The sequence below is a fragment of the Fringilla coelebs genome (assembly GCF_963513975.1).
Source record: "Fringilla coelebs genome assembly, chromosome: 26".
In the NCBI taxonomy this organism is placed as follows: domain Eukaryota; kingdom Metazoa; phylum Chordata; class Aves; order Passeriformes; family Fringillidae; genus Fringilla; species Fringilla coelebs.
Genome location: NC_140052.1, coordinates 1,112,481 through 1,123,315, shown reverse-complemented (window position 1 = coordinate 1,123,315; position 10,835 = coordinate 1,112,481). Strand labels below are relative to the sequence as shown.

Below are 10,835 nucleotides of genomic sequence, written 5' to 3'. Positions count from 1 at the left end.
ATGCCAGCGCACCAATAGGAGCGCGCCGGCGGCGGAAGTGGAGCCGCTCTCACGGCGCTGCCGGCGGCGGTAACGGGGCCCAGGAACCGGGGCGGGCCCGGCGGCGGAGCTGACGTCACGGGCCGCGAGGGATGCTGGGAAACCCCGGGAAACGCCGGTGAGGGGGGATGAGACCCCCGGGCCTGGCCGTGAGGGGAGCCGGGGCCTGGGGGTGAGCGGAGAGACCCCCGGGCCTGAGGGTGGAAGGAGAAAGCCCCGGGCGTGAGGGGAGAGCCCCGGGCGTGAGGAGAGGTGGCACGGGGAGTGCCAGGGTGACCACTGGGGTGACACAGGGACTCTCAGGGTGACCATTGGGGTGGCACAAAGATTGTCAGGGTAAGCACTGGGGTGGCACAGGGACTCTCAGTGTGGCACAGGGCCTGTCATGGTGGCACGGGGACTCTCAGGGTGACCATTGGGATGGCACAGGGACTCTCAGGGTGGCACAGGGACTCTCAGGATGGCACAGGGCCTGTCAGGGTGGCCATTGGGGTGGCACAGGGACTCTCAGGGTGACCATTGGGATGGCACAGGGACTCTCAGGGTGACACAGGGACTCTTGGGGTGACCATTAGGGTGGCACAGGGACTCTCAAGATGTTCACTGGGGTGGCACAGGGACTCAGTGTGGCACAGGGCCTGTCAGGGTGGTCACTGGGGTGGCACAGGGACCCTCAGGGTGGCACAGGGACTCTCGGGGTGACCATTGGGGTGGCAGAGGGACTCTCAGGGTGGCACAGGGCCTGTCAGGGTGGTCACTGGGGTGGCACAGGGACTCTCGGGGTGGCACAGGGACTCTCAGGGTGGCACAGGGACTCTCGGGGTGGTCTCTGTTCTCAGGCTGCCCCCGTCACCCCCCACCCTCTCTGCCCAGCTCCATGGATCCGTGCCCGGGCCGGCCCAAAGCCCCGTCCTTCCTGTCCGACCTGGGCAAGGCCACGCTGCGCGGCATCCGCAAGTGCCCTCGCTGCGGCACCTACAACGGCACGCGGGGGCTGAGCTGCAAGAACAAGACGTGCGGGGCCGTGTTCCGCGCCGGCTCGCGCCGCCCGCCGGGCGCCGACGCCGTGCGGCTGCTGAGCGGCGCCCAGGGCCAGCTCTACTCCGTGCGCCAGCGCCAGCGCCGCTGCTTCGTGGAGCTGGGGGTGTCCGAGACGGCCATCCAGACCCCCGAGGGCACCCTGATCACCCAGCTGAGCTCGGGGCGCTGCCACGCGCCCGCCTGCGCCCGGGCGGCGGCCGACGGGCAGTGCCAGCACCTGAAGCTGGCGCTGGGCTGCCAGGCCGAGGCCACGCCGCTGCCGCTCAAGAGCTCGGTGCTGGGCGCCGTGCAGGCGCCCGCCGAGGCCAAGCAGAGCCTGTGGGAGCTGGCCACCGAGCCCACGGGGCCGCTGGTGCAGAGGGTCACCAAGAGCGTGCTGGTGGTCAAGTGCAAGGCCAGCCAGAGGCACAGCCTGGGCTACCTGCACGCCAGCTTCGGGCAGCGGCGCTTCTCCTGCGCCTGCCGCGCGCCCGGGCACGGCCGCGCCAAGGGGGAGCGGGAGGAGGAGCAGGAGCAGGAGCAGGAGGAGGAGGAGGAGGAGGAAGAGTCGCCCCCGACGCGCTGCATCCACTTCCTGGCCTGCATCTGCGCCTTCGCCAGCGACGAGAGCCTGGCCCAGGAGTTCTCCGAGTTCCTCGCCTCCGATGGCAGCGGTGCGAGCGGGCAGGGGTTGGGGGGCCCCCAAAAACCCCCTGGGCTCTGCCAGCGGCCATTCCACGGTCCTAAATCCCCTGGGCAGCAGTGGGAGTGGGGGGCAGGGGTTGGGGGACACCCAAAAACCCACCTGGGCTCTGCCAGCCACCATTCCACGGTCCCAAAGCCCCCTGGGCTCTGCCAGCGGCCGTTCCACGGTCCCAAAGCCCCCTGGGCTCTGCCAGCCACCATTCCATGGTCCTGAATCCCCTGGGCAGCAGTGGGAGCGGGGGGCAGGGGTTGGGGGGCACCCAAAAACCCCCCTGGGCTCTGCCAGCAGCCATTCCATGGTCCCAAATCCCCTGGGCAGCAGGGGGCAGGGGTTGGGGGGCACCCAAAAACCCACCTGGGCTCTGCCAGCCACCATTCCACGGTCCCAAATCCCCTCGGCAGCGGGTGGCAGGGGTTGGGGGGCATCTAAACCCCCCTGGGCTCTGCCAGTGGCTGTTCCATGGTCCCAAATCCCCTGGGCAGCAGTGGGAGCGGGTGGCAGGGGTTGGGGGGCACCCAAAAACCCCCCTGGGCTCTGCCAGCCACCATTCCACGGTCCCAAACCTCCCTGGGCTCTGCCAGCAGCCATTCCACGGTCCCAAATCCCCTGGGCGTTTGTTGGTGCTGCCCCGTCCTGCTGTGAGCACGGAGATCCACAGGCAGCCATTCCCAGTGGGGTGCAGCCCGCTCCTGCCTGTGTGGGGGCTCCACTGGGGCTGGGGGGCAGATCCCACTGAGTTTGGGGTCCTTTTGCAGGGCTGGGAACTCTGAAGCCCTTCCCAGAGCAGCCTCTGGGGCTCATTCCCACAAATCCCCTTCCACAGCAGGAATATCTGGGGTTCACCCCATTAAGGAGGTTCTGCACCCCAAAAGCTGCACCCCAATAACCCCACCCAGTCCAAGGTGCAAATTTGGAGTGGGATAAAACCCCCCCTCCCCTCCAAAGGAGCCTCCTGGGAGGGTGGGGGGTTCTTTGGGGTTTTGGGGGTCCCAGTGTCCCCGTGGCTGGTGGCTGGGATGTTTTTAGGGACGGTCCTTGTGTCCCCAGGGCTGAAGGGGACGGTGATCCCGCAGCTGCTGCGCGGCCCCGGCTCCACGGCGCGGCCCCGGGGGGCGGCTGCTGCCAGGGCCAAGAGGAGGAGGAAGGACCTGGGGCCAGGTGAGTGTCCCTGGGGAGGGCTGGGGGCTGGAACCCCCCAGGGCAGCTCCACGGGGTCAGATCCAGCTGTGGAACCCCTGGAGCAGCTCCACGGGGTCAGATCCAGCTGTGGAGCCCCTGGAGCAGCTCTGTGGGGTCAGATCCAGCTGTAGAACCCCTGGAGCAGCTCTGTGGGGTCAGATCCAGCTGTGGAACCCCTGGAGCAGCTCCACAGGGTCAGATCCAGCTGTGGAGCCCCTGGAGCAGCTGCAGGCATTGGGAACGCGTGGGGGACCCTGGTGGTGGTGGGGGCTGGAGGCCTGGAGGAGGGGGTGGCAGTGGGTGACAGGGGTGACAATCCCTCCCTCAGGCCCACAGGTGCCTGGGTCCCTCCTGGCTCCAGACCCAGCTCATCCCAGCCCCAGGAGGAGCAGCCTGAGGAAGCTGCCCGTCGTCTCCTCCTCACCTTCCTCCTCCTCCTCCTCCTCCTCGCTGAAGAGACACGGTGAGCCCTGGGGCACTGCCAGCTCAGGGTGGGCACGGATTGATGGGGATTTTGGGAAAGAATTCCTGGTTTGAGGGTGGGGAGGGGCTGGGATGGGATTCCCAGAGCAGCTGTGGCTGCCCCTGGATCCCTGGAAGTGCCCAAGGCCAGGCTGGAGCACCCAGGGACAGTGGGAGGTGTCCCAGGGTGGCACTGGATGGGCTTTAAGGTCCCTTCCAACCCAAAACATTCCCAGATTCCTTGAGTTATTTCTGTTGGGATTCTCTGGGATGTTAGGGAGGGGAAAGGTCCCTCCAGCAGCCTGAAATCCTGTGTGTTTCCCCACATCACTGTGGGAAAACCCTCTCCAGGCTGGCATCGCCCTGTGCCAGGGCAGCAGCCTTTGCTTGGAGCTTTGCCCCCTCCTGCCTTCAGTTTTGCCTGGAAATTGGCACAAATCCCCCCTTTTCCTGCTTTTAGCCCGACACAGAGCCCACCCATCCCATGCCAGAGCCCTGGGGGTGAGGTTTGGGGCACGGTGACATTGCTGTGTGCCCTCCCTGTCCCCTCAGGCTGTCCCCAGGCGCTGGACGAGTCGCAGGTGTCCCTGTCCTTCCAGGAGTGGCTGGGCAGTGTCACGGAGCGCATCCACCAGACCATGCACTACCAGTTTGAGGGTGAGTGGGGAATTTCCCCTGGGAGTTCTGTGGGCTTTGCTCTGGGTGGGCACAGGGGGGATCCTGTCCCTCCCAGGTGACACCTCACCTGCAGCTCAGGGTCCCTGGAGGAGGCCACGGAGCTGCTCCAAGGGCTGAGAACCTCTGAGCCAGGCTGGGAGAGCTGGGAATGTTCCCCTGGAGAAGGGGAGGATCCAGGGAGAGCTGGGAATGTTCCCCTGGAGGAGGGAAATTCCAGGGAGAGCTGGGAATGTTCCCCTGGAGGAGGGAAGGATCCAGGGAGAGCTGGGAATGTTCCCTGGAGAAGGATCTAGGGAGAGCTGGAAATGTTCCCTGGAGGAGGGAAGGATCCAGGGAGAGCTGGGAATGTTCCCCTGGAGAAGGGAAGGATCCAGGGACAGCTGGGAATGTTCCCCTGGAGAAGGGAAGGATCCAGGGAGAGCTTCCAGCACATTCCAGGGCCTGAAGGGGCTCCAGGAGAGCTGGGGAGGGACAGGCGTGAAACCCAAACCATTCCACAATTCTCAAGCCCCTCTGCTCTTTGGGGGCCATTTTGGGAACACTTTTGGTCCCTTTTTGGGAACACTTTAGGGGCCATTTTGGGAACGCTGTGTCCATTTTTGGGGATAATTTGGTTAATTCTTTTTGGGAAGACTTTTGGTGCAATTTTGGGAACCCCCTACCCTCGCCATCCATGCCATTGTCACCACCCCCTCCCCATTCTCCTCCTGGAGACCCCAAAACAGCAACAGGGTGGGTCCAGCCTCCAAATCCCAAACATTTCCCTGGGAATTGCCCCTCTGCTGACCCCCCGAGGCACAGGGACATTTTGGGGTGACAGTTTGGGGTCCCCCAGCCCCTCCCTGAGCCCGCTGTACCTTCCCAGGCCACCCAGAGCCACTGGTGTTCCACATCCCCCAGTCCTTCTTCGAGGCTCTCCAGCAGCGAATCTCCAGCGGCAGCAGCAAGAAGAGGCTGCCCAACTCCACCACGGGTGAGGAAAAAGGGGAAAAACACCCAAAAAAGGGGAAAATCCTGCTGGGAGCTGAGTGTGGGGGAAGGAGCAGGGGCATGGAGAGGGTTCTGGGGTTTTTATTGGGTGCTGGGGAGGGGGAGATGGAAAAGGAGGGGGGAAGTACAGGGGTAGAAAAATAAAGGGGAAAAAAGGAGGGGGGGAATAAAGGGGGGGAAGTAAAGGGGAAAAAAAGGAGGGGGAAATAAAGGGGTGGAAAAATAAAGGGGATAAAAAGGAGGGGGGGGAAAAAGGGGTGGAAAGATAAGGGGGGGAAAAGGGAGATGGGGAAAAGGTGTGGAAAAATAAAGGGGGAGAAAAAGGAGGGGGGAAATAAACGGGGGAAAAAGGGGTGGAAAAATAAAGGGGAAAAAAGGAGATGGGGAAATAAAGGGGGGGAAAAAGGGAGATGGGGAAATAAAGGGGGGGAAAAGGGAGATGGGGAAAAGGGGTGGAAAAATAAAGGAGGGAAAAAATAAAGGCAGAAAAATAGAGCAAAATGGGGAGAGGGAGGGATGAAAAAATAAATGGGGGGAAAAGAGAAATAATAAAGAGGGGGAAGGAGGGAAAAGGGGAATTAAAAAGTGGGAGGAAGGGGAGAAAATAAAGGGAGAAAAGAGGCAAAAAAGGCAGGGAGAAGAAGCAAAAAAGGTGGGAAGGAGAGGAAAACTAAAGAGGGCTGATAAAAGCAAGAGGGGCGGTAAAAGAGGGGAAGGTGAAAGGGGCCGGAGCCGCCGAGCCCGCCCCGACCCCTCCCCGCAGCCTTCGTGCGCAGGGACGCGCTGCCCCTGGGCACCTTCTCCAAGTACACCTGGCACATCACCAACGTCCTGCAGGTCAAGCAGATCTTCGACACGCCCGAGGTAAGGCCGGGACAAACCCCCCGGACCCCCCCGGCCCCGCGGGGCCGGCCCTGAGCGCTCCCCGGCCCGCAGGTGCCGCTGGAGATCACCCGGAGCTTCGTGCAGAACCGCGACGGCTCCTTCGAGCCCTTCCGCAGCCCCCGCGTGGAGGTGGAGAGCGTGCCCGAGGGGCTGGGGCCCCCCGAGAGGGACAGGCAGCCCCCCCTGCGGCCCCTGGAGCTGCAGACCTTCCTCAAAGTCGGTGAGGCTCGGGGGGACCCCGGAACGGGCCTGGGGAGGGCACGGGGGGACCCCAAAATGGGTCTGGGGAGGGGCAGGGTGAGACCCCAAAACAGCCCTGGGGAGGGCACGGGGGGACACCAAAACAGCCCTGGGGAGGGCAGGGTGAGACCCCAAAATGGGCCTGGGGAGGGCAGGGTGGGACCCCCAAAACAGCCCTGGGGAGGGCAGGGTGGGACCCCCAAAACAGCCCTGGGGAGGGCAGGGTGGGACCCCAAAACGGGCCTGGGGAGGGGCAGGGTGAGACCCCAAAACAGCCCTCAGGGTGGGGGCACAGCATGACCCCAAAACCCTCCCAGGAGGGGCAGGATGGGACCCCAAAATGGGCCCGGGAGGTCCCAACTCTCCATAGGACTGAGGGGGCTTCAAGGGATGGGAAAAAAGGGGGGTCCCAGAGGTGGGGGGGCTTCAAGGGATGGGAAAAGAGGGGGGTCCATGGGGTTGGAGGGTTCAGGGAAGGGAAGAAGGTGGGGATTCTGTGGGGTTGTGGGTTCAGGGACAGGAAAAGGGGGTTCTGTGGGGTTGGGGGTTCAGGGAGGGGCAGCAGGGGGGGTCTCCATGGGGTCAGGGGTTTAGGGACAGGAAAAAGGGGGGTCTCCATGGGGTTGGGGGGTTCAGGGAGGGGCAGCAGGGCTCCCCGAGGCAGCCACGCCGCCGTGCCCCCCCAGGACACACGTCCCCCACGCAGAAGGAGCCGACGCCCTTCACCATCGAGTGGATCCCCGACATCCTGCCCCGCTCCCGCCTGGGCGAGCTGCGCCTCAAGTTCCAGTACGGGCACCACGGGGGGCCCCGGCAGCCCCCCGGCCGCGGGACCCCCCCGGCCGAGCCCCCCCTGCCCCCCCTGGGCACCATCGCCTTCCCCTGAGCCCCCCAAACGGACGGGGGCACCCCCAGAATAAAACAGTGCCACCCACGGGGGCTGAGCGTGTGTGGGGGGAAAGGGGGGACCCCAAAATGGGGAGGGGGGACACACCTGGGAGCACCCCCAGAATAAAACAGTGCCACCCACGAGGGGCTGAGCGTGTGTGGGGGGCACGGGGGGACCCCAAAACCCCAAGATGGGGAGGGGGACTCACCTGGGAGCACCCCCAGAATAAAACAGTGCCACCCACGGGGGGCTCAGTGTGTAGGGGGGGGAAAGGGGGGACCCCAAAATGGGGAGGGGGGACACGCCTGGGAGACCCCAAAGTGAGAGGCTGGAACGTGGGAGACCCCCAGAATGGAGGGATAAGGGGGAAGACCCCCCCCCGCCCCCGCAAAAGGCTCCCAGTAAGCGCTCACGAGGCGCCCAGTTGCCTTCAGGAGACCCCCGGACCCCCAGTGCTCCCAGTGCCTGTGGTACTCCCAGTGTTCCCAGTATCCCCCCAGTATCCCCAGTCCCCCCAGTAGCCCCAGTCCCTCCCAGTGTCCCCCCCCAGTCCCGCCGCCCTCCCGCCGCCAGGGGGCGCCGCCGCCGCGCCCGGAGCCAAGATGGCGGCGGCCGCGCACGCACTGCGGGTGAGGGGAGAGCGGGAATGGGGGAAAAACACCGGGAATGGGGAAATACCGGGAATGGGGAACAGCACCGGGAATGGGGGACACTGAGGGTGGGGGTGACTGGGGACACTGGGGATAGGAGACGCTGGGGATGGCGGCGACAAGGGACACCGGGTCTGGGGGCACTGGGGAGCAGGGCCGGGGGCTGCGGTGGCACCGGGGACGCGCCCCCGGCTGTGGGGTGACACCAGCGCTGTCCCCAGTGCGGGGACACCGGGGCTGCTCCCTGGGGACAGCTGGCTGTGCTGGGGACGGGCACCGGGCTGTCCCCTGCCAGCTGTCCCCTGCCCCGGGCACCGGGCTGTCCCCTGCCCTCGGCACCGGGGTGTCCCCTGCCAGCTGTCCCCTCCCCTGTCCCCTCCGCAGGTCCTTCCCCGTGCCCTCCATGTCCCCAGCGCCGCCCGGCAGCTCCACACCAGCCCCGTGTGCCTCAAGGTGAGACCTCGGCACCCCCGTGTCCCTGTCCCGTGTCCCTGTCATCATGTCCCTGTCCCCATGTCCCTGTGTCCCCTGACCCTGCTGTCCCCCTGTCCCTGTCATCATGTCCCTGTCCCCATGTCCCTGTGTCCCCTGTCCCTGTGTCCGGTGTCCCTGCTGTCCCCCTGTCCCTGGCCCTGCTGTCCCCTGTCCCTGACCCCCTGTCCCTGACCCCCTGTCCCTGACCCTGCTGTCCCCCTGTCCCCCTGTCCCTGACCCCGCTGTCCCTGTCCCTGACCCCCCTGTCCCCACAGACGCGGGCAGCCCGGGTGCGCGCGGGCAGAGGTGACAAGTTGGTGACATACGAGCAGGCGCACGCGCCACAGCACATCGGGCACCGCAAGGGCTGGCTGTCCCTGCACACCGGTGGGTGACACGGCTGGGGACAGGGACAGGGCTGGGGACAGGGGGGCACCGCAAGGGCTGGCTGTCCCTGCACACCGGTGGGTGACACGGCTGGGGACAGGGACAGGGCTGGGGACAGGGGGATAGGGGACCCAGTACCGCCACTGTCACCCCTCTCTCCCCAGGGAATCTGTGTGGCGAGGCAGGTGTGGCACAGGCAGGGGGTCTCTCAGTGTCACCAATGCCACCCGTGTGTCACCCGTGTGTCCCCAAAGAACCTCCGTGGTGAGGCGGGTGTGGCATAGGCAGGGGATCCCTCAGTGTCACCAATGTCACCCTGTGTCCCCAGGGAACCTCTCCTGCGAGGCTGGTGTGGCACAGGCTGGGGGTGACCCAATGCCACCCGTGTGTCACCACTGTCACCCCGTGTCCCCAGGGAACCTGTGTGGCAAGGCGGGTGTGGCACAGGCAGGGGGTCCCTGAGTGTCACCAATGCCACCCGTGTGTCACCCCTGTGTCCCCAGGGAACCTTTATGGCGAGGCGGGTGTGGCACAGCGGGGGATCCCTCAGTGTCACCAATGCCACCCATGTGTCACTGCTGTCACCCGTGTGTCCCCAGGGAACCTGTGTGGCGAGGCGGGTGCGGCACAGGCAGGGGGTCCCTGAGTGTCACTAATGCCACCCGTGTGTCACCCGTGTGTCCCCAGGGAACCTCTCCGGCGAGGCGGGCACGGCCCAGCGGGGGGTCCCTCAATGTCACCACTGTCACCCCGTGTCCCCAGGGAACCTGTGTGGCGAGGCGGGTGTGGCACAGGCAGGGGGTCCCTCAATGTCACCAATGTCACCCCGTGTCCCCAGGGAACCTCTCCGGCGAGGCGGGTGCCGCCCAGTGGGGGGTGTCCCAGTGCCACCTGTGTGTCACCACTGTCACCCGTGTGTCCCCAGGGAACCTGTGTGGTGAGGCGGGTGCCGCCCAGTGGGGGGTGACCCAGTGTCACTAATGCCACCCGTGTGTCACCACTGTCACCCCGTGTCCCCAGGGAACCTGTGTGGCGAGGCGGGTGCCGCCCAGCGGGCTCTGGAGGACGCCTTCCTGCGGCGCTTCCTGGCCGGGACGTTCCCGGGGCTGCTGCTGGACGAGGCGGTGCTGCGGCGCCGCGGGAACCTGCTGCAGGTGAGCGCGCTGCTGGCGCGGGCGCTGCCGCCACACAAGCTCTACTTCCTGCAGGGCTACGCAGAGACCCTGCTGGGCCACTTCTACAAGTGCCCCGTGCGCCTGGAGCTGCAGACCCTGCCCGCACGCCTGCCCTACAAGTTCCTCTAGGGAGTGAAACCATGAGTGACCCTAAAGGAATGGTCTGGGGTGTCCTCAGTGTGCCCTACAAGTTCCTCTATTGAATAAACCTACAAATGTTCCTAAGGGAATGGTCTGGGGTGTCCTCAGTGTGCCCTACAAGTGCCTGTAGGGAATAAAACTATTAATGTTCCTAAAGGAATGGTCTGGAGTATCCTGAGTGTGCCCTACAAGTTCCTCTAGGGAGTGAAACCATGAGTGACCCTAAAAAACCTACAGATGTTCCTAAAGGAGCGGTCTGGGGTGTGCCCTACAAGTTCATCTAGGGAATAAACCTATAAATGTTCCTAAAGGAATGGTCTGGAGTATCCTGAGTGTGCCCTACAAGTTCCTCTAGGGAATAAAACTATGAGTGACCCTAAAAAGCCTAAAAATGTACCTAAAGGAATGGTCTGGGGTGTCCTCAGTGTGCCCTACAAGTTCCTCTAGGGAATAAAACTATTAATGTTCCTAAAGGAATGGTCTGGAGTATCCTGAGTGTGCCCTACAAGTTCCTCTAGGGAGTGAAACTATGAGTGACCCTAAAAAACCTAAAAATGTTCCTAAAGGAATGGCCTGGGGTGTGCCCTACAAGTTCCTCTAGGGAATAAACCTACAAATGTTCCTAAAGGAATGGTCTAGGATGTGCCCTACAAGTTCCTCTAGGGAATAAACCTACAAATGTTCCTAAAGGAATGGTCTGGGATGAGCCCAGTGTGCCCTACAAGTGTCTGTGGGGTCAGGGACAATCCTATAAATGTTCCTGAAGTCCCTGTGTCCCACAGCTGTCCCCGTCTCCCCACAGTGTCCCTGTGCCCCACAGTGTCCCCACAGTGTCCCCACAGTGTCCGTGTGTCCCACATCCTGTCACCACAGCTGTCCCCACAGTGTCCCTGTGTCCCCACAGTGTCCCTGTGCCCCAC

The 10,835-nt window shown here is 64.2% G+C and overlaps 2 protein-coding genes across 4 annotated transcripts; both read left to right on the top strand.

Moving 5' to 3' along the window:
- Nucleotides 1-26: 26 nt before the first annotated feature.
- On the top strand, nucleotides 27-7,124 carry LOC311163067 (uncharacterized protein C2orf42). Of its 2 annotated transcripts, none has more exons than XM_084221764.1 (9): nucleotides 27-157; nucleotides 913-1,733; nucleotides 2,813-2,923; nucleotides 3,273-3,407; nucleotides 3,959-4,063; nucleotides 4,950-5,057; nucleotides 5,912-5,938; nucleotides 6,011-6,179; nucleotides 6,906-7,124. In XM_084221764.1, the coding sequence occupies exons 1-9, from the start codon at nucleotides 132-134 to the stop codon at nucleotides 7,117-7,119; spliced, it is 1,716 nt and encodes a 571-aa protein (XP_084077890.1). In that variant the 5' UTR covers nucleotides 27-131; the 3' UTR covers nucleotides 7,120-7,124. The 2 variants fall into 2 exon arrangements, with proteins under 2 accessions (XP_084077890.1, XP_084077889.1); XM_084221763.1 differs by having other exon boundaries at nucleotides 5,838-5,938; nucleotides 6,886-7,124.
- Nucleotides 7,125-7,666: 542 nt separating this feature from the next.
- On the top strand, nucleotides 7,667-10,521 carry MRPS24 (mitochondrial ribosomal protein S24). 2 transcript variants are annotated; one of them, XM_084221828.1, is made up of 5 exons: nucleotides 7,667-7,717; nucleotides 8,123-8,191; nucleotides 8,488-8,599; nucleotides 9,620-9,929; nucleotides 10,143-10,521. In XM_084221828.1, the coding sequence occupies exons 1-4, from the start codon at nucleotides 7,691-7,693 to the stop codon at nucleotides 9,901-9,903; spliced, it is 492 nt and encodes a 163-aa protein (XP_084077954.1). In that variant the 5' UTR covers nucleotides 7,667-7,690; the 3' UTR covers nucleotides 9,904-9,929; nucleotides 10,143-10,521. The 2 variants fall into 2 exon arrangements, with proteins under 2 accessions (XP_084077954.1, XP_084077953.1); XM_084221827.1 differs by having other exon boundaries at nucleotides 9,620-10,521.
- The last annotated feature ends 314 nt before the right edge of the window (nucleotides 10,522-10,835 follow it).